This window comes from Lonchura striata, chromosome Z (assembly GCF_046129695.1).
Source record: "Lonchura striata isolate bLonStr1 chromosome Z, bLonStr1.mat, whole genome shotgun sequence".
Taxonomy (NCBI): Eukaryota; Metazoa; Chordata; class Aves; order Passeriformes; family Estrildidae; genus Lonchura; species Lonchura striata.
In genome coordinates this window covers 5,402,977-5,425,634 of record NC_134642.1, presented here as the reverse complement: position 1 = coordinate 5,425,634, position 22,658 = coordinate 5,402,977, and the positions used below count along the sequence as shown (strand labels likewise).

The 22,658-nt window shown below is 42.9% G+C and overlaps 1 protein-coding gene across 8 annotated transcripts in view; it reads left to right on the top strand.

Moving 5' to 3' along the window:
* The window catches only part of PSD3 (pleckstrin and Sec7 domain containing 3), a 119,205-nt gene extending 98,294 nt beyond the window's left edge, over positions 1-20,911 (top strand). For all 8 annotated transcript variants that reach the window (XM_021534829.3, XM_021534826.3, XM_021534828.2 and 5 more), the window contains 4 exons: positions 508-665; positions 1,505-1,649; positions 4,755-4,898; positions 11,198-20,911. In XM_021534829.3, the coding sequence (XP_021390504.2) occupies positions 508-665; positions 1,505-1,649; positions 4,755-4,898; positions 11,198-11,410 (660 nt within the window). In that variant the 3' untranslated portion in view covers positions 11,411-20,911. The remainder of the gene's footprint in view (positions 1-507; positions 666-1,504; positions 1,650-4,754; positions 4,899-11,197) is intronic.
* Positions 20,912-22,658: the final 1,747 nt, after the last annotated feature.

The following is a 22,658-nucleotide window of genomic DNA, read 5'->3' as shown; positions in this document are numbered from 1 at the left end:
AGACCCTCATCAGAGAGATGTAAGGGAGTTTGCTGTAATTTTCTTTGTGGACATGGTAAGGGGGCTTCCGTGATGTGTGAGGCTTGCCTAGGAGGACCTACAAAGGTAATTGGTTGAGAAAAATTAAAATCAGGCAGTAGAGGCTGAGAACACAAGTAGCTGAGCAGTGGAGTTGGGGAGCTGATTATGAAGGATTCCTGAAATTAAGACAAATAATCCACAGCTGTTGTCACAGTCAAATACTTCCTGTTTACATCTCTTCCTGTCACGCAGGTAGTAGAACTACTTCTCTCCCTTGGAAAGACATCAAAACAGAAAAAGAAAGAAAGAGAGAAAAAGTAGAACATGTTAAGGATAGTGGAAACCACAAGTCAAGTTGCACTTAGTTCATATACTCTATTACTATTTCTGAACTCTGGAATAAGGTTTTTTCCCTAGGCTAAGGAAAAAGGAATAGTTCATGCAGAAATTAAAAGCCCTAAATTTTCCCCCTGCTATCTCCTGCAGGATGAATATAAGCCAGAAAAGGCTTTGTCTGAGGAAGATCTGAAGAATGCGGTTAGTGTGCACCATGCGCTGGCATCCAAGGCAACAGACTATGAGAAGAAACCCAATGTCCTCAAGCTTAAAACAGCAGATTGGAGAGTCCTGCTTTTCCAAGCCCAGTAAGTGCTTTCCTTGTGCTACTTATTGAGGAGAGAAAGCAGTGCTGAAAAATGAATAAATTCTTGCCTGGACAGGTTAAAGCAGAGGCTTAAGAGGTTCAATCTGTTTATTTGATCAGAAATATGATTAAGTAATGATGTGATTACAGTGCACAAGTAGTGCATGAGAAAGAAACATCACGTTTTAAGAGGCTTTTTAATCTAGCTGAGAGAGGCATAACGAAATGCAGCAGCTAGAAGCTGAAGCTCCAGGAAATTCAATTTGGAAGCAAGGCACAAACTTATAACTGTCAGGATGATTAATCATTGAAGCAAATGACCAAGGGTAGCCTTGGATTGTCTGTCTCCTGATGTCATCAAGTCCTAGCCAGATGTCTTTCTAGAAGGAATGCTGTGGTCAGAAACAAAGTTACTACTTAATACAAGAATGATTTGATAAAGTTTTTCATGCTGTGATATCCAGACATAACAGATGACCTGCCTTTTGCTTCTGAGCCCTTTTCTACTGAGATCCATATTAAACCTCCTAGAGATCTCTGGTGTCCAGCACAGCTGAGACCTTAGGACATATGTCTGAATAAGGGCATTAGTTGACTCTGTCAGCTGTGTTACTAGGATTGGATTAGGGAAAGATGTGTGCTGGGGTATGGACCAAACCACAAGCCAGCCTGTGACTGAGCTACTTAGCACTAACTGCTTCCAAACATAGGCAGGAAGATGGAGCAGACTCTTAAGAATTGTCTAGTTTTGGTTATTCTGACTTTTAAAATACTATAGAAGGGATGGAAATAGGTAGATAAGGCTGAGTCAGCAGTGCTTAATATGTGTTGCTTCCTCAGGAGCCAAGAAGAAATGCAGACCTGGATCAACAAGATAAACTGTGTGGCTGCTGTCTTCTCTGCACCACCATTTCCAGCAGCCATTGGCTCTCAGAAGAAGTTCAGTCGCCCACTCCTGCCAGCCACCACAACAAAGCTATCTCAGGTGAGACATTTTTATATAGAGGGTAGGTGATGATGATTTCTCTTTCTGGCTGGACACTGGATGGTGGTCCTTGTCACTGTTTTATAACTGTTGCCACTAGCAGTCCTAGGAGGAGAAGGCTTGCATAGTAAATCTCTGGTCATTTCCTCGTGCAAGATTTGAAAGAGGAGCAAATACAACTGATCTATGTTTCTGAAGAAAATAGATAAAGAATTAGATAAAGAATTTTATTCTTGTGCTTATTGCCCCTCAGAGGACATTTCAGATACAGATTTATGAGGCTTTTTTGGATTTGAGTGCTTATGAAAGCCACTCATTTCAGATTAAGTGGACATATTCCTGGTCTTTGGCATATTGAATTGATAAAAGGTGAAAACTTTTGATGCATCAGACAAGAATCAATTATATTTCTCCAACTAGATTTTCCAGACTTCATTTATCAGCTCAGGAATTTCCTGTATAATATATATTTATAAACTGTGTCTTGCATTAATCTCTTCATTCTCCCTTGTGATCACACAAGCTTTTAGTATCCCATGGCAAGGAGTTTCACAGCTCTATTGCTTCTTGCACAAACACACGTATTTTCTGCTTGTCTCAGACTGACTGTGTCAGATGCTTGTGCCCATAGCTTTTTGTATTTTGGGAGATGCAATGCTTGCCTGGAATTCCTCCTGCATTGGCAGGAACATGATACTGATTGTGTTGATCAGATTGACAGAGGTTGTACTTCATGACATCTTCCTGTAGCTTTTAAAATTATTTGCCCATGTTGTATTGCTTCTTAAATGCATTTGTTGGGTTGTTTTTTTTTTGTTTTTTTTTTACTGTCTTCATAGCTTAGCAACTATCCTTAGAAACCACTGTCTCAAAATCTGTGTTTCTCTAAGGGTGTGGGGTTTTTAGGTTGCTTGTGCTTTTTCTCTCTCCATGACAGTAGCCTTTCTTCTTACAGCGTGGTTACTGACTTAGCACGTTTTGTTCTGGGCTAAAGTTTAAGGCATGTTATGTAAAAAAAATGATACTAACTTGTTTCATCCTTTTGGTTTTAGTTTTTGCTCATGCATACCTTTTTAAAAATACAGTATGAGGCTTCCATAATTTACCTCCAGTCACCAAGGGAAACTTTTTTACTTGTTGTTCTGTATGATTGTTCCATTTAGCATGTTGTTTTCTAGTCTCACTGTTTCCATTTAATCTGGAAAGGGAAATGATAGATCACAACCCTGTGGTTTGTATCTTGAAGAAGGAGAGACATGAAAAGTGGAATAAGATAAGCTGTTTTCGGCAAGCAGAAGAATGTTAAGTGTTCAAAATAGATAAATTCAAAGGGAAGTAGAAACATGTCTGCTTTCATCTGTCACTGTGGAAAACCTGCCAGCAGGCTGTTTCTCATTAAAAAAAATACAAATTGTCAGATGCCTGTGGTTGATGTTTAGGATTTTATGGGATGAATCATGATGGACACTACTTCTTCAAAGCAGTCTGTTCCTGCCCAGCCAGAAGTTGAGTTGCAGTGAGGACCTAGCATGGGTAAGGAAGAGAGGCTGGACATGATGACAGGTTGTGCAAGATCATTGTACCAGATTTTCTTTCAAAAGCAGAGCAGTGTATGATCTTGGTTAGTCCAGCCAAAGAGGGATATGACAAAGCCATATATAAAGGAGCAACCAGTCTAGAAAAGACCTACTAGGGTGTTGCGTTTTTTCTTTTTTTCTGAATATGCGCAGCACACACAAAAGCTCCAAAGCTGGTGCCCTGGAAATGACAAGTGCTGTATTAATAGCTGCTCAAAGACCTCCTGTCATCAGGCTGTAGAACTCACTACCACAGGATGTCCCTGGGACCAGGGAATCAGCAGAACATAAAGAGTGAGGGCACTGATGAGCAAGCATGCACATTTAGGGTAGTAACTAACAGCAACAAGAATTTTTGGCAAATTCTTTCTTTAGAACCCTACCATGTTTAGGCAGAGGCAAATTATCCCACATGTTTCTCTCTTCAGTACTCCTGCAAAAGAATTGAAACACAAGATTAGTTGGGTCTCAGAAGTTTCCCCCCTTGCTGCTGTTTTCCGCAGCTCCAGCTCAGTGAGCCAAGATGCTCAGTCCCCAGCGTGACTCAGTGCATTGCAGGCATTTCTGAGCTAAGCTTGAAGCTGTGGGCTTCATCTGAGCTGTGGGCTGTGCTCAGAACCCCACCACTGAAGGACAGCACTGGCAGCTGTTCCATCCTCTGAGGTGAGGTGCTTACACCTGGGTACTACCTCTTGGCTAATTCACCAATATCTGCATGATCATGTGTCTATTTTGGACTTACCTAATTCAAACATGATTTCAGATCCAAGCCTAGAAATGGACAGAAGGCCATCCTGCAGGAGATGGAAACCTGAGATGAGGGAAGGTTAGCTGACAGATGGACTGGAGGAAGTGAGTGGGCCTGGGATTATCATAAAGGAAATTGCCTAGAAAGTGGGAGTAGCAGCTCCTCACTTTCTCTGACTGCACAGTGGGATAAAAGCTGGTAGCAGCTTAGCAAAATGAGATACTTTTTGGGGTCTGGACAGCCCTTCCTCTTCTGAATGCATTGTATTATTCTAAACAAATACAAACCACACACCAGAGAGCTTTTGGCAGTGCAGAAATAGAAGGAGGGGCCCTGGCTCTATGACTTTCTATCCTGAAAGGAATTCCTTTTACATTGTAATGACCTGAGGCAGGGCCTTCACCTGTCTCATTCTGCCCTTAGTTTGTCTGCATACACAACAGTCTTAATTAATATACAAAAGAAGTGTTAAAGCAAAAGTGTCATGTTGTCAGTATTGCTCGGCAGCAAGCTGCTTCTGTTGCTCACAGCAAGGCAATGGATGACAAGTTTGCTCTCCTTCCCAGTGGCATCTGCTAGCTGCTGAGTTTTTCTGCAAGCTTGGCCACTTTGAGTGCCTTTGAGAGAGCGTGCCTTTGGTAGCAGTGCTCTGGGATGGCAGACCTTACCAATCTAAGAAAAAGAAACTATGAGGTATTATTGTACAGGAACCTTTCTAATTTTTTTTGCTGACTGGATATTTTAGATTCTGTCACTTAAGTGCCTAATGTGTTTCTGAAGGATGAACAGCTGAAGTCCCATGAAGCTAAGCTGAAGCAGATCTCCACTGAGCTTGCTGAACATCGCTCCTATCCTCCTGACAAGAAGCTCAAAGGCAAGGAAGTAGATGATTACAAACTGAAGGACCACTATCTGGAGTTTGAGGTATATGTGGGAAACCTTATTACTTTTACTTCTTAGGTGTGGATGGTCTTATATTTGCATTTTTCACTTTACTTCCCCAGGAAGTGTGTTCTTGCTAGGCAGAAAAGTCACAGCAATTGCAGATGCTGGGATATGGTTCTTCTTTCTGGTGAGAACTTCCTTGGTGAATTTAGCTCCCAGTCTGTAACATGGAGGATAGAAATAAGACTCCTGTCCTTCTTGATTAAGAGATTTAAAGATCTTCATGTACAAAGTGTCTCATGTTGTAAAACTGTGTTGCCTAGAGTATTGGAACCTCAGTCTCTAAAGAATGACTGTGTTCTGCAGGAATGCAGATAATGGTAATTGTCTTCCATTGGTAGGTTGTGAAGGAAGTGATGTGCTGGAGTTATTGTCATAGGCATGCCTCCCTCATCAGAGCTGTTTGTGTTGAAATGGATGTCAGGATGAGAAGGAATATGGTAGAATAAAGATCACAGGGTTGAGTGATGCAACTTAGGCAGATGCATTAGGGGATTGTTTTAAGTATCTGACAGCAGCTTTTATCTATAATGGTGAATGCCATGTTTTAGGACTGTAGGAATGAATGGGCAACCCAGCAGATGACTGGTATTTGTTATGACTACACCTTTGAGCTTTTTCCCCCAGGACTGCAAGTCAATGTTGCCTTGGGTCTGAAAGGATCCTACTCTAAATAGGCACTGCCTGGCAAGGAAAATACATAGTCTGAGAAAGAGGAAGAGCAGATAAGACAGATGAGACCACCAGAGCTGATGCTGGAGGCAACACAGTACAAGCCTCCAGAGCTGAAGTAAGCCTTCTGCCCCATGCTGCCAGTTTCTGTTAGAGGGACTCTTTTTACTCCTGGACTTAAATCATTGCATACTTTTGCTTTTGCAGAAAGTTAACCACTGTGTGACCACTGTGTTGAGTTTCACTTTGCTGTTGCAATGTCCATCAGCATGGCGTTATGAAGGAGGAATCATAATCTGACCAACATGATAGTCTTTTATGATGTGATATTCGGTGTGATGGAAGAGGGGAGAGCAGTGGTTGTTGCTTGTTCTTTACTTTGACAAGAATTCTGACATTGTTACCTCTAACGACCTTGTAGTCGTGGATTAAGTGGATTAGGAAGTTGACAGTGAGGTGAACAATAGAGATCAAAGGATTGTGATCAATGGCACAGTGTCAGTTAGTTTTGAACAGAGAACTCAGATGTAGAGTAAACCACACACTTTCTCTCTGGAGGGGATCTTGTAAAACTTGGAAGATCGAGCATTTTCTTAGCTTTGGGTTCTTGACATAAAGTTTATTTTCTATCACTTTGAGAAGTTTGATGAGTTAGGATGAAATGTAGGCTGGAGTGTTAAAAGTTTATAGAAAAATTGATGAGGTAGTAGATTGTTGTGGGTTTTTTTTGTTTGTTTCCTGTGAATTTATCAGGGATAACATCCTTTATCTTTTAAGGATATTTCTCAGGTACCTCAGTACAAATCAGAACCAGTATAGCCCAGGAAACAAAAGGTGTCCTCTTCACGAGTGAGAGTCTTGAACAGCATTTGAGCTGTGCAGTTCAGATTAGTGATCAGCTCTGCACGAGTGCTCATCTAAGCAGCCAAGTTGTGGAAACAGCTTCAGTTACATGGGAGAAATGGTAATTCAGGGTGCTGGTTTGCTCTGCTGTGTTACCTTCACAGTAAGCACAGATTTCACAGACCATGTTGAACTACCAAGACACCATTCCAAGGGTCATGAAAGCAGGCAATTCCCAAATGTTGGAAGTCAAACAGATGAGGCAGAAGGCTAACCGAGATCTTCTGGAGCTAAGGCAAAAAAGTAAGGTTTATGCTGAGTGGAAGCAAGGTTAAGTGGCAAGGGAAGAATACAGAGAGAGGTGCTTCTCACCATTGTAACAAGAAAATTCATGTAGCCAAATCTCAATTTCAGTTGCATCTGGCCAGAACTATGGGGGATAAAATGAGTGTTTTAAAAAGAGTGTCAATAAAAAGAGTGTTTTGAAATATAGTAATGGCAAAAGGCAGTGTAGAAATAGTATCAGCCTCTTACAGGATTAAGATAGTCATCTCACAAACAGGGACATGGACAAGGCAGAGGTATTTAATGCAGTTTTTGCCTCTGTCTGCAATATGGGTGGCAAACCAGGGGGATCTCAGTGCCCTGAGCAGAAGGACCATGACTATGAGAATGAGCAGCTTCCATCTAACCTTGAAGTTGTGTGGGATCAGCTGTTCCAGGTGGATCCCTGCAAATATATGGGGCCTAATGAGATTCATCCAAGAAACCTCAAACAGTTTTCTGATGTCATCATGAAACTACTCTTGATGATATTTGAAAAATCTGGATAGATCCCAATTGGCTGGAAACTATCTAATGTTTTCCCAATTTCCAAAAAGGGCAAAAAGGATGTCACTGGAAACTACAGGTCTGTCAGTCTCACTTCAGTGCCTGGTAAAATTGCAGAAAATTATTCTGGGGAGTACTGGAAAACACCTGGAGGACACTGGGACCATCATCACATTTTCCATGAGAGGAAAGTCAGGCTTGTCCAACCTGGTTTCCTTGTATGACAGGATAACCCACTTAGTTAATCAACAGAAGCCAGTTAATGCAATCTTTCTTTTATTTCATAAAGCTTTTGATATTGTCTCTCTCAGGACCCTTCTGGAGAAAATGTGCAGCCCACAGATGGATAAACACACCATGTGGTGGGTGAGCAGCTGCTCATGGGTCAGTCAAAAAGGGCAACAGTGAATGGGGTGACATCAGACTGGTGTGACCTGTCACTAGTGGGGTTCCAGGGGGCTCCATCCTTAGCCCTGTGTTCTTGAACATCTTCATAAATTACTTGGACACAGGACTGGAAGGGATACTAAGCAAGTTCTCAGATGATACAGAACCAAGAGAAACTGTTGACTCCCTTGAAGGCAAGGAGGCCCTGCAGAGAGGCCTTCACAAATCAGAGGTCTGGGCAATCACCAACTGTGTGAAGTTCAACAAGGGAAAGTGCTGGATTCTGCATCTGGGATGTGGCAACCCTGGGTGTGTGGGCCACCTGGGAATGAGGAAATGGAGAGCAGTGCCATGGAAAGGGATCTGGGAGTCCTGGTCGAGGGCAAGTTGAACATGAGCCAGCAGTGCCCTGGGAGCCAGGAGGGCCAGCTCTGTCCTGGGGTGCATCAGGCACAGCATCACCAGCTGGGCAAGAGAGGGGATTGTCCTGCTCTGCTCTGAGCTGGGGCAGCCTCACCTCAAGTGCTGGGTGCAGTTTTGGGCCCCTCAGTATAAGAAAGATATGAAACCACAAAGCCTCCAAAGGAGGGCAGTGAAGATTATGGAGGGCCTTAAGGGGAATCCCTATGAGGAGCAGCTGAGGTCCCTTGGTTTGTTCAGCCTGGTGGAGAGGGACGGAGGGGGGACCTCATTGCAGTCAACAACTTTCTTGTGAGGGGAAGAGGAGGGAGAGGCACTGATCTGTCTGTGTGGGAATGGCCTGAAGTTGTGTCAGGGGAGATTTAGGCTGGACGTTGGAGAGAGGTTCTTCTTCACCCAGAGGGTGGTTGGACACAGGGTCCCCAGGGAAATAAATGATCACAGCACCAGCCTGACAAGAGTTCAAGAAGCATTTGGACAATGCTCTCAGGTACATGGTGTGATTCTTGTGGATGATCCTGTGCAGGGCTAGGAATTGGACTGGTTATCCTTGTGGTCCCCTTCCAACTCAATTTATTTTGTTATTCTGTGAGGCAGTAAAAATCCCAAACCAAACCTAAATGTTGAATTGTATTAAAATTGTGAATGGAAATTTTGTGAATGGAAAGCTTCCCTTTAGAACAATGCCCTGTCAGGGTTGATAGGAGTGGTGAAAGAGCTTGCTGCATGAGGTTAAATGAAAAAGGCAAGGGGCATGTGAGATAGGATTTTTTAACTGTCCCTTGCAGGCTGAGACAGCAGCCTAAACCTTGTGTCTGTGTACAAAAGGCCATGCTGATACATCTTGGGAAACACACCCAAAGGGCCTGTGCATCCCTAAGGTAGCATTGTACCAGGAAGGAAGATGCCATTTTCCTTTTCTGTACAATTTGTTTTTGTTTACACACTGGTGATGCCTACGTTCTTGTTCCTGACAAAAGACAATGAGATGGAGGGGAGGTGAACCAGGAGGTAACTGGTCCTTGTTCAGGTATACATCCAGTAGCATTTGTTTTTGATGGTGTCTTTGCATATACACACCATGGAAAGAACAGCTCTCATTACCTTCTCTCTGAGAAAGTACTGCATCAGATTGCAAAAAATTGTTGCTTATTGCAGAAAATTTATAATTATAGAAAGATCTTTTGAGTGCTGTCAAGTAAGAGGTGAAGCCAGAATACTGATGTGTGGCTACCTCATACTTCCTTATTATGTGCATTCATTCTTTAGCGATAATTTTGCAGAAGTTTTTGAATGGTTTCAACTTATGTAGTTTTATTTCTTGACAGAAATTTCCAAATTAATTTCTTTCAAGACAAGATTTCCACTAGCATTTACCTAACTTGAAATGTCAGGTCACTGAAAGACCAACTTTGTTGTGCTTGAATTCAAAGTAGAAATGTGTTGATTAATTATAATAGAAATAAAGGGAAAAATGGCCATTTGCACAGACGCAGGTCCTGGATTTCCATTCGGATTGCCGAGTCTTGAGACTCTGGTGGTGTTTACTGGACCAGTAAAAGCATAAATCTGTACAACAGTAAAGCCCCCCTCTCCATTTCATGATATTGCGCTGTTCCCAAGCTGTGAGAGCGCTGGCTGGCCTTTTACAGAAGCGTCTGGTTCATCTTGTGATGAATCATCCATCAGCTCAGTGCATCATCGTCAGAGTTCTTCTTGCCGTTTCTCCATTTCCATTTTTATTAAATGACACATCTTACCTGCTTCATGTGTTTGTCTCTCACGTTGTGGAGCTCCATCTCCAGATATGGAAGTCATAGGAATACTTATTTATTTAATTTGTAGGAGGATTCTGTTATGATTCTCCTCTATCGGGGTTTGTTTATTCAAAGGATTTTCAAAAGCCAGTCACATTTTCTTCTTTTTTTTTCCCCCTTTATATTTCACACTTCAACGCAGTTACCAAGCTTTTTGACTTCCTGCCCTTAAATAAATGTTTTTACCAGAACTTTATTATTTTATTAGAAAATGTAAAATGTTTTCTTAAATACTTTTTCCTTTGTCAGGAACATCATAGCTTGGCTGCTGTTCTGCTACTTTCAAATACAATTTAACAATCAGTACAGATATTTACATCCACCTTCCTGACTCCCAGCACACTGAGATCACTGTAATTACAATGCCTGCACCATGTCTTTAGTGGATATATCAGGGGCAGGTTTTTAAATAAATCCTATGAAGTGGATTGCTCTATTTTCATGACCTCCTGCTCCAACATCTGGTTTTGAGACCCTTCAGGGGTCTTCTGTTACTGTACCCTCATTTTCTTCCTTGCTGAATTGTTTTTTTGGAAAATGGTGCAGTTGTAACAAACAGAATGAAATCTTCCTGTTGGAGAGGGAAAACCCTGCTCCAGGCAAGGAATAGAACAAATGGGCAGAGGGGAGAGTAAAGTGAACTTTTTCCAGTTGAAAAATACAAGTTGAAAAGTGCTGGACAGACAGCAACCTTCACCATTCCCTGTGAGTGATGTAGCAGAGAAACATGCCAGGCTGCTGTCATAGCCTTCTCATCTGCTCCTTTTTGTCAAGGTCTGGCCTTTTAGAAGATTCTCCCGTGTGCTAGTACAGTCTGAACTTAGACCCTACTTTGGTTTTCTCCCCCATGGATAAGAAAAGCAGCAGAAGCAGGACCTGCTGGTGGGAGTGGAGGATTGCTGCAGGGCAGGATTTCTATTGTCCCTTAGTTTAGTGCACTTTATCTCCATGTGTGCCTGGGCACATTGGATCTCAGTGTGTGTGAGCACCACTTTGGTCTCAACATGACTGAAGTAGCAAGCTTTTGTTTGGTGGTGTTACTTGGAATGGGAGCCACCACTCCTCAGAGCGTCGGAATTTGTGTGCTGCAGAACTGAGTGCCTCTATACACAGCACCCCAGCCCTCAGTCTGCCTGAAATCCTCTTTGTTTAATTTACATTAGCCACTGTTGTTCATATCCACATTAGGCTCCATTGTTTGCATACATGTCGAGCTCCTGGCTTTCAAGCAGAAAGCATTAAGTGGTCTCTCATGTGCTCCTGCAGAGTTTCTTCCAGACTGATTGGGCTTTTCTTTTCATTTCCCAGAAAAACCGCTATGAGATCTATGTTGGCCTGCTGAAAGAAGGGGTGAAGGAGCTGTTGAGCGGAGGAGAGAACGACGCACCAGGACTGAAGAAATCCCACTCAAGTCCTTCTTTGAATCAGGAGTCTCCAGTTAGTGCCAAGGTGAAACGCAATGTCTCAGAGAGGAAGGACTACAGGCCAGAAACACTCAGCATTAAGCAGAAGATTACTTAGGGTGGAAATGACAACTAGGGGAACAGCCATGCAGCAAAGTATTGGTGGTCAAAATTTTTTCATTTAATAACCTGTCATTCACAAAAAATAAGTGCATCTGCCTGAATGGGGTGTTAGTGACATTTTCTATTGTATATTTTGCTGTTTCTGTGCAGATTGTGGGAGATGTCTTTGCTCCTGCTTTGCTTTGCTTTGTTAATTTATCATTTAGCAATTGAAGCATCGGGACTTTTTTGTGTTATTCTGTTTCTAAAGGAGCTGGGGAAGGGATAGAGTGCTGTGACGTTTATTCTGTCTCCTCCCCATTTATCTCCTCCCATCGGCATGTGGCTTTCATCTCTCAAGTCACTTGTCACTTTATTTACGTGGTAGGTGGGAAAAATAACTGGACAAGTGCTGCAGTGCTGTGAATGTGAGCTGTAGCTGTGAGAAAAGCTGTGCAAACATGCGGCTGCAGAAGGCTAACTAGAGGCTAGGGTGCTGGGAACACTAGTTTCCTGACAATATGGGGCTTGTTGGTACTGGTACTTAGCAGCAGGTGGTACAGTAAATAGTCACTGTTGCTTCTTGTTACTGCATTGACCCTGGACACTTCACGAGTGTAAAGGAATGAAACCTGGAAACCTCTGGCAATGCTGAGATGACGGCATTGGAATAATTTGTTTGCTTCCTTCCAAGCAGAGAGCCTTCTCCTGAGTTTGCAGGCTGGAAGGCATCCAAACCCATGCTGTCTCTGCAGTCAGGAAGATTAAGGATTACCCAGTTGGAATGGCTATCTGGGCTTCACATTTATTTGCAGAGAAGGCTGCTGTAGATGTCAGCCATTAGCATTATATATTAATTATATATATTAAAGACAAAGGGCCTCTGTGTAGTTTTTAACTATACGCTCTCACTTAGCTGCTATATAGAGCCTTATGATATATTGTGTCCTGTTGCTTCCCCTTCAAGGGGTTTCCTTGTTGGTGTGCACAGAGAGCTGCTTTCAATTCCTCTCATAGTGACAAAGCACTTGGCCTTTTTTCTTCAGAATGGGATTCTCCTCAGTTCTCCATTTTCCTTCTTTAGCTGATATATAGGTGGAAGAGGCTGGTGCCTGCTCACAGTTCCTGCATACCCTGTACCAGGCTTTCCAAGGGGAGCACATGTCTGAGAGAGACCACCATGGGTAGGTCTTTCCATACCTGAAAGACCCCTGTTTGTGCCATAGACCTTTGGAGTGACCAGCAGTTTTCAGGCACAGACAACAGAAAGATGACATAGAAATAATTTTCCTGCTTCCTAGCCCCTCTTGTCTGGGCAGTGTCATGGCTCTGTTACTGAGTTTTAATCTCAATTTTTGTACTGGCCCACAGGGTGAGCTTGGACAGGTCTCTTCCATTTGGTGTCAGCTTTTCTCTGTATGAAGTAGTACTACCAAACTGGCCTTTACCACAGAGCGCCTTGGGAGATAATGTTGAGGGCCAGTTGAAAATTGCTTCTTGCTGTTCATTCTGTTATGCCTGGCACAGGACAGCCTTCTTGTTGAATGCAATTCTTGATGCATAGAGAAATGTCAAGATCCATGCAAGGACTGTTTAGAAATGCTCTGGTGCTTTCAGCCCAAGTAGTCAAAGTGCCACACATCAAAAAAATTGCTGTCTGAGTGGATGTGTGTTCTGTCAGGCTTCCTAAGGGTCCAAGTCAATTAATCTAGTTTTATTGACCTGCCAGTCCAATGAGCAGAACTAGTAGTGATTAAAGAGAAAAGGCCCTTAACAGGCACTGCATGACTTGCCTCCAGTACCAAGTACCACCAAAGCAGCAGCTTTTCTGGTGTTGTGCTGACTGTTGGCTGTAACCATGATGTTACACTCTCAAATGTGAAGTTTTGGGGCAAATTGATCCTTGCAGCTGCAGCCTGGCAGCAAAGCCAGATGAGACTGTTCTCACAAGTGATGCGCATCCATCTGGCATCTGCCACTGAGAGTGGCCGCTCTGTGCTAAAAGTCAGGAGGTTGGCTCCTAACCTTGACAACGTTGCTAAAAGCTGCAGAGTCCTGAGAAATTGGCAGTGCTTCCTAAGTGCTGGGGTTTCAGAAGTTGTGCATTCTGACTGAGGTGGAGTTAACATTCAGTTCTCTTCTTGAAGATGAGAGGTGTCTTCTGCTGCTGCAGCCAACATTATGTGGTGCAGCTTATTGTGTGGGGAGACTCAGCTGAGATGCATGATTGTGCTCATTGGGAGGGATTGTTTGGAGTACTTAAGAGTGGTAGATCAACAGCTCATGGAGGGGAGATAAACACAGATCTCTGCAGCTGCTTGTCATGGTTTGGAGGTTGAAAAGGAACAAGCAGAACAGAGGAAGAAATTCAGTTGGGGAATGCTGAATGCACCTTTGGGAAGAAAACTTGACCTCTGTTATGATTAAGGAGTGGTATTTAGTGTTCTCACTGAGACTCTCAAACGATATGGCCCTTGATCACTCCCTCCTTCCCCTCCCCATCCTTGCAGTGGGCTGGAGAGGAGAATTAGAGGCATAAAAGGCAAAGATCACAGATTGAGGTAACAACAATTTACTGGAAAAGGCAATGAGATAAGAAAATGAATGGTAAACAGCAACAGTATTAAAACCAGAGTGTTCAAGAATGCTCACCACGCAGAACCCAACGATACCTAACCACTTGCTTCCCAATACCCCGACGTAGAAGGGGTATCTTCTCTGGTTCCTGGAAAATGACAGGAGGTGGTATGGAATAACCATCAAGACCAAGCCATGCTCCTGCTGGGCTACTGCATGAATTAACACCATCCTGGCCAGAACCAGTACATCATTACTTGAATTATTTTAAATACCAATAGGAATATGTGCAGCAGAAACAAAACCCAAAAAAGGTGCAGATATATAAATGGCCCTGCTTTGCTGTCAGGGTTGGTTTGAGTAGATGATCTTTTTAAAGGCAGACTAGAACATGCTTGGCAAACCTCTTGTGTTTATGGAGTGCAATGCTTCAAAAGGCAAAGAGGTGACATTTAACTTTCTTCTTCTCTGGCTTTAAATGTATTTTCATTGCCGAAAATTCCAGCTAAATTGCTGAGCTCAAAAAGAAATTACTCCTGTTTTCCAGCTTTGACACAGAAACTGGGTAATTCCTCTTCAAAGTCATTGCAGAAAAGATGATTTGAAGCAATAGGAAAAATCAAAAAGTGAACTGCAAAAATACTGGTTTTTTTCATTATTTATTATCTATTTCCTTGTATGCTTGTAAACGGATAGGATTTTTTGGGGGGTCTCATCTGAGTGTATCAAATGCAATTTTTCCACTGCATTTTTTGGTCTTTAAACATTTGTTGAGCTTAGAGCAGTCTTGCTGAGACTGCTGAGGTGTGCAAGTCAGTTTATCCAGAATTTATAGTTTCTGCTACAGTTTTAATTAATGTCATTTTCCTTTGTTGCTTTACAATTTATAAGCATCCCAGGCTCCTGTGTAGAAATGCACACTTTGGAGAACAAGAAAAAAAATGTGATCCTGTTGCAAAAGTCTAAGACTTCTGCCCTCCCTTGCAAATAGGTTCATCTACCAGTCAGTACTGTAATTTTTTTCCCTCCTGGTGACACTATAAAGGATAGGGCAGGTTCTCAGGTGGTTGGAGTGGTGCATTTCCTTGAATAGCACCATTACGAGTCTGACCAGGTAGCTAGCTTAGTGTGGTACCCTGCACCCTGCCTTTCTTTGCTGAAACATTTGCCTTTAGGGGAGATCAGTGCTTTACTGCAGCGACTCAGGAGCTCTGGTTGCAGCAAGTAAGGATATTCTGCTGGTTTCCAGCCTGCCTCTGGGACTTGAGCTGCAAATCACTGGAGCAGCCCGCAGTTTCCTGGGTGTGCTCCATGTAAGGAGTTACTGGCTGGCCGCCATGAGCATGTGTGCATGTGGGAGAGCCTTTGCATTGGTGATGCAGTGAGGTGTCATCCTTCCTTGTCACCCTCCCTGCTCTAGTGAGCTATCATTGCTCAGGCGAAGCCTCTGCCTGCATGTAGGGAGTGGGAATCCAAAGAGGGGAGCAGGCTAAGGCTGACACCTCCTTACTTCCCCTTTCTCAAGGTGCAGACAGTGGTTTTGGGAGGACCCACCTGGCTCTGAAGTGTTGCTGGCTTCTGGGGCTGAACTGCTATCCCCAACTAAAGAAGGAGAGACAGGAACAGGCCCCACTAGTCTGCACCTGACAGCAGAGGGCTGATGGAGAAGGGGAAAACTGCTTTCCCCTCTCCCCACCCAGCAACCAAAGCAGGTGAAATACTCTCTTGAAGCCAAAACCATACTCTCCTCTATGATTCAGCACGATGCAGGGGACTGTTTCAGATAGATTTTGTTCATCAGTGGCTGCAAAAGAGACTCCCTGGGCTAGCTGTGTGTTTGTCTGCATCTTGCAGATAAATTACCCATGAACCAGTGAACATGATTACAGCTTCTAAATCCAGTATTTATGTTGTGTCTTTAGTTGATGTAGAGAGATAAGTCATCCAGCAGAGTGATTAATGCATCAGTTTTGCAGGAGTGCTTTTCAGCTGTGTTGCCGACTCAGTTTTTCATCTGTAGCCAGTCACTTGTAAATGGTTACCAGAAACTTTCAAATATCTAGTAACAGCTCCTCACTAAAATACTTTCCCTCTGACCCTACCTGCTCCCAGGTTGCAGTCTGTGATCTGCACTGCCCTGCTTTGAGGGGGACTTTGTCCTAACAGACCTCCAGGGACTGGAATTGTTCAGTGACTTTTCACAGCTCCAGTGCCTTCAGATAACAAGGCTGGTTGCTCCTCTGGCTTGAAAAGGATCTTTTGCCTTTCTCCAATGGGGAAATGAGGTTCTTGCTTGACTAGAGTAGGCCATTCAGTGAAGATGTGGTTATGGCAGTGGAAGAAGTCAGAGATGACAGGTTTATCATCAGGCTACTCGGAGGCATTGTATGGCAGTGTTCTTCTTGAAAATTGAAAGGCTTTTTTCTGCAGATGGCTTACTGCTTACTGTGTCTGCATTCTCCATTTTTAAATGAATTTTGGTCTTATTGCAGTTAGTCTGACAGCTCCTCCTCCTTTTCTGACAAGCTGCTCTTGTCTGTCATCTTAGCACCTCAGCTGCTTCTGTATAACAGGTCTGTTTCCTTCCATGCTTGCAGAAATTCAGAAAATTTGACTCTCCCATCTTGGATTGAGAAAACCTTCTCTGAAGCAGTGCTGCATTGAATGGCCCTGTGAACAGCTTTTTCACTCTGCTTGTCGGTAGCCTGAGTTTCCAGCCACAGTTATAGCTGGGAGGTGTGAGACCGAATTTTAGACTGCTGTGATCCTCTAGTTGTATGCTGCAGAGATGCAAAGTGCCCCTTCCCACACTTAGACCAGATACTTGCAACATTCCTACTCTTCTAGTACCCAGGTTGTTGGAAACACTGGCTGCTTCTGCAGGTTCAAAGGCAGTATACACATCTGATGCCAAGCAATTTTAAACAATCTGCTGCTTGTTTAAATTTTCTCCAGTATTGCTCTCCCCAGGCTCTGGGACATCACATCTGCTCTGAGGGGCCAGTTAAGAAGTTCACATTTCTTGTCTGTGCACTATCATTGGTCACCAGCATGTGTTCTCAGCATCTGGTATCTAGGCTTCCTAGAGGGATGAACCATAGAAGCTGTCTCAGAAAAAGCTAGTGTGCAGCTTGTGCTTTTTAAAGGATATTTTTAGTGCATATAGAAGCAGTATGTCTAGCCTCTCCTCTCTCCCATCAAGAGCATAGGTGTAGAATAGTAGATTGCTTCACCTGGAGCTTCACTGTGGAGACCTGAGCTCCAGAAGAAGAGGCTTTGTCAGCCTTTAGAGAAATGCCACCACCTGAGCTGAGCATCAATGCACAGGACAATGATGATACTGTCTGAAAAAGCCAGTGCCACCCTCCGTGGCTGGTCACCTGCTGGAGACTGTGAGCTCTAGCACAGCCCTTGGTGTTGGAGGTAATGAGAAATGCTGGTTTTCTTTTCCCTCTAATCTGTGCTGCTTGAGGAGCTGTCTTTAGCACTTGCTGCTTTTCTCCCTTGTGACAGCAGTTCCCTTATCCAGGGTTACCACAGTCCCTTTGTGAGAAGACTGGTTTAAATGAGAGGAGAGAGGAGAGGTCCTTGGAAACAGTCTGGATGCCATCTGGGAATATCTGCTCTGCTGATGGCAACATATAGTGGAACATTGAAAGGAAGCAGGCGCAGCCTTGCCTGAGAGAATGGCCCTTGCTCCAATATTTTATTAGCTGAATTAAGGTTGGGTTTTAATTATTTATTAGAGCCCACCCCTTACCAAATGCAAGCAAGAAACTTTCATAAAGGTTGGACCATTGACCTGACCTTGCCCTTGTGGTCAGAAGGAGCAAATTTAGGCTAGTCCAAGGCATTCTCTCTTGCCTGCCTTTGAACACTTAATTATTCCATAAAAGTTACAGATGTTTAATCAGTGAGGGACCTCCCATGGCATCTGCTTTTAAAGCGAGCCAGGAACCAGCTGGGGTACAGGCCAGAGGTTTATTTGGACCAATAAAGGTACATCACTTAGCAATACAAGCATTGAAAGTGCAGCAGACCACAAGGGCAGGATTTTTCTCTGACGTAAACAATTGTAATTGGTAGCCACTCTAGCAGTGATCCTGTCTGTAACTCACCTAAATGAGACTAGCACAAGAAGATAATTTTTGTCTAAACAGGCAAAGTTTCATCTTGGGCCAGTTGAGTATCATGGTGTAGTGACAGAGCAACTAGCTAAGCTGCCGTGAAGACTTGTTTGACACAAAATCCTCCAACTCCTCTTAGCCTCTTGCTGGGAAGAGGGAGATAAATGCAGTTGAGTCTATGTCACCACACAGGGCAAATTCTGCTGGTAATATAAGTCTTAACTCACACACTTATGAAAATCTCATACTCAGAGCTGTCAGATTCTGAAAGACTGTAGGATGAGAACAAGGGTGGGTTGTGGTTGGGTTTTTTTAAAAATTTGTACATATTCATAACAACTGTGTCCTCTTACTTGAGTCTAGAATTATAATTTGGCTAAAAGGACAGAGTTTTTTGGCTGTTGAAAAACTTTGAAATGACTCCTCTGTGTGAGGTACACACTGAGACTTACATTACTTGGTGAACATGTTTAAGTGATGCCTATAGATGTGTGTATTTCCTAAGTATAGTATGGCTTCTGTGGCTCAGCAGTACAGAAACTGCTGTTCTTTTCTGAGGCTTGCTTGGTCAAAGCACTTCAGCAGCTGCAAACATTGTTAGGATGCTTGTTCTAATTGCTCTCAAATGAGGTTAAACAGCTAACAGAGCTTTTGCAGATTTAAGGTATACTCTGAGCTGCCTTGATCTTCATGTGGTGTCCACCAGGGGCTGCCTGTTTTGCATGTTGAAAGCAAGGTATTTGAGAGTCTAAGCAAGAGCTCGTGGGTGGAATTTTCTGCTAGTTTAACACTGGGCTGACTTTCTCCCTGTCTGTATCAACTGATGCCTGTACAAGGAGCATCCATGCTGACTTCTTCTGAAAATCATGCTCTGGGGATCTAATACACAGCTTTACTTCTGAAAATGTTGACCTTGTTCTGTGAAAATTCAGCAAAGGGACATGATGTGCAAAGTGTCCAAGAAGGACAGGTGCCTGTGATGTCTCCTACAGATACAGCTGTACAGCAGTAGTGAGGGTTTTTTTTTTCCTACAGCTGTTCAAATTTCTAGAGGAGTGGCTCATCAGTAGGGAAGAGAAGAGCAGCAGGGCTGAAATATCTGTCTTGGGCATCTCTTATGCCTTCCAGAGGTTTCTTCTGAGAACATTGAACAACCTTTTAACAAGTTTCTGGTCTGAGGAAAAACGATGTAGGGAATCCTGGTGAGTTTTACTATTGCATTCTAGCTATTGCATTCTAGTAAGGACAATAAGAGCATGATCTGCATTATTCTTAGAAAGAGAGAGCAAAAGCTGAGGGTGTGATTTGTACCTGGAGTTTTTATCATGCAGTTAGGTTGAAGCACTTGAGCAACTTCAGTAGTGAAGCCTTTGCACTTCTGTGGATCACAGCCAGAGTGATTGCGCCTTGCAGAACTGAGATGGGAATGAACTGCAGCTCAGAATTAAATTAAGGAGACCACCCTGTCACTTTGCTCTGGGCAACCTGTAGTCCTGTAATTTTTATTTAGGTACTGGGCTTCTTCCTTGGGTTTCCTACCCTCCATGGTGATGGGAATATGTGGGTGAGCACTGTCAGTTTCAGAGTTGTGGTTAAGAAATGTCATTTACCCTCCACCTGAGCTGTTGCTTTATTGTTTTCCCTTAGGCTGAGAAAGAGGACTGAATTTTTAGTCAATGTTGTTTGGTAGCCAATGGGAAGCGTAACTCTCAGCAGTGGTGATGCAGAAAAACATTTTGCACATGCGTGTACATACACCTTATACATCTCTTGTGTGCAGAACTAACCTTACAGGACCTGACAATGGTCCTTGCAAGACCTTTCCTCTGGGTGGTCTTCAGTTGCTTCTGTGATGTGTAGGAACTTCCTTTCTGGCAACCTTGCATTCAGTTTACTCTAATCACTGAATTGCTGGAGTGTTTTTCATGTAATACACTAGAGACAGTCCCAGTCTCACCGCTTTGTGGTAACTTCTTGGTCTGCTGTGAAGCAACAACATTGAGGTAGCCGTTAAATCTTTTCCAGCAGCATGGAACTTGCTGTTCTGACTCTTGGGGAGGTCATAATCTCAGGTTTGACACCATCCTACCATCAGGACACCGTGTTTTGTCCCTGGGAATAGGCATGGCCAGAAAAGCATACTAGGTGGATGGAGTCAGAGCTGTGCAGACTTAAGTCAAGCCCTGGTTCAGGGAAGATTTTTCCATGTGCTGCTGATGTCCATAAGGACTCAAACATATACTTGCTTACACAGAGATGCTTTCCTGAAGCAGAGTTGTCACTCTTTTCTACAGGTATCACAGGATGCCCTCCCTTAATCTGCTTCATGTATCTGGTACTAGAATGATCATTTCCTGATAAATGAAGGCACTTAATCAGTCCTCTTCCCCTTGGAAGAAGGACTTTTGGGGATATTGTTATATCATTTAAAATAATATTTTGGAATTTAAGTTTACATTGCTTTATTTTTCACTTGAGGTGACTGTATATAAATATTTTCTTCTATTTTATCATTGCTGATAAAGTAAGCCTACAGTATACAGACAAATAATTTGCCTTTGATGTATTGAAACTGTGAGATATAAAGTAGATTTCTCTCTTGTGTCCATGTTCCTGACTATAACTCTGTTCCTCTGTGTTTTTATAAGTTGGAATAAATGTTGCTTACGGGCAACAAAGAGCCTGCAAGCTTCCCAATAATTTTTGTCATTGAACTCAAGCAACCCTGTTGAAGGATCTCACATATGTATAATGATATATGTATATGTACAAACTTTAGAAAGAAATAAACCAAATGTATTTCAAGTTCTGCAGCTGAATGTTTTTTATTTGAACCCTGACAGTTGCTCCTGCAAATAAGAACAGAAAAAAGGTGGCTTTACAGTGGCTGACTGTCCTGTTTCTGACTCCTGGCAGTCATTAGTTTCAAGGTTTCCTGAGCTGAAGCATATGTGTACTTTGTGCATTACAGTCTGGATCTGACCTGCAGTTGGGGTAACCAATGGAGCCAGTGGCAATTTGTGCACATTAGTGCTGTGTGAGGGCAGCTGGAGCACATTTCTCTCTCTTCTGCACCTGTACAAGAGGTGGCATCCCTTCCAGCTTTGTAGCCAGCTTGCTGTGAAGAGGCAGCAGGAGAATTAATTGATTAAAAATGTGTTTACCAGCATGTGGATTAGAGGAGTGAAGCTGCAGCAAACAGCTGTTCAGAAATGATTGGGAGTTGATCTCAACATTTATATGAGGAGGTCATTGTTGAGTTTGGGAATTGCTGCTGACATGGCACATGGGAAGAAAGGGCCCCTGAAAGGCCAAAGAGTCAGACACTAAAAAAAAAAGATGGAGTGTAAAAAGGCAGAGGTGGGAGTGGTGAAGAAACTATGCCTATCCAAAGTAAAGAGAAACACTCTACAACACACAGCAAACAGTGTTATCCTTGCAGTTCTTGTGTTGGACATAACTCAACATGGGAAGTTAGTCTGCTGTGTGGAGAGGGGGTCACAGGGCAGATGGAGAGGATGTGTCCAACACAGGTGGGGCATGCCCAAATTTACAACAGGATGTGCCCAACGCAGGTGGGGCATGCCCGAGATTTAAAACAGAGGATGTGTCCAACACAGGTGGGGCATGACCAAAATTTACGACAGGGCTAGCAGCTTGTACTTGGAACAATAATAAGGAAGACGTTTCTTAACCAAGATTTCTGTGAATGTTTGACAACCTTGAGGTGACTGTTTCTTTATATTTTTCCTCAGGATGTTGCCTTTAGATAAACGGTAAGACTTTCACACTTGAGATAGCTCTGTGTGTTTGTTTGTTTGTTTGTTGATTGATTTTTCCACACTATGCCTTGGGGTATCAGATTTTTCACTGTTGTACCATCCTGGCTGCTTCAAAGCCCTTGGGATTATTTTCTTCCAATGCAGGCTTCTGGATTAGTATGTTTTTAATGAAAAGACTAAACAAAGTGGTAGTAAGGATGGTGGGAGTATTTTACAAAGATGTATTAAATGCCTCCTCTAAGCCCAAATGAATGTTTTAACTGTGTCTGAATGTTAATGTCAGTACTGCTCACCACATCTTTTCTTATTGTTTCTTCCTAGCTGACAGAATCAACGCTGAGCATTTGCTGGTGGTTTTTCTACCTGGAATCATTAGTCACATCACGTTTCTCACAATGCAGTGAGCTAGAACAAAATGACAGAACAGGTGCAAACTGAAAGACAAATGCATTTATATTCTCTTTATTGTCCGTTTTCAGTTCAAGTTTCCAAGTACAGAATATAATTGCCAAGGAAGACTGAAAAGGCTAGTTTGTGTATGCAGGAGAAACCTCCACAGTCTACAGCTGCTACACATTTTTTTGGGTATTTATGAATAATGTAACATGAGAATGAGATTTAGTCCAAAGTTTGGTCTGAAATTGTCATGATTATCTCTAGATTGGAAATGAGAAGACAGTTCCTACCCATCAGAGCACTGATGTACTGCAGTGGCCTCCTAATCTACAAGGTAAGGGCAAAAATACCCAATGGCTTTTAAGATAGAGCTGGAACAGAA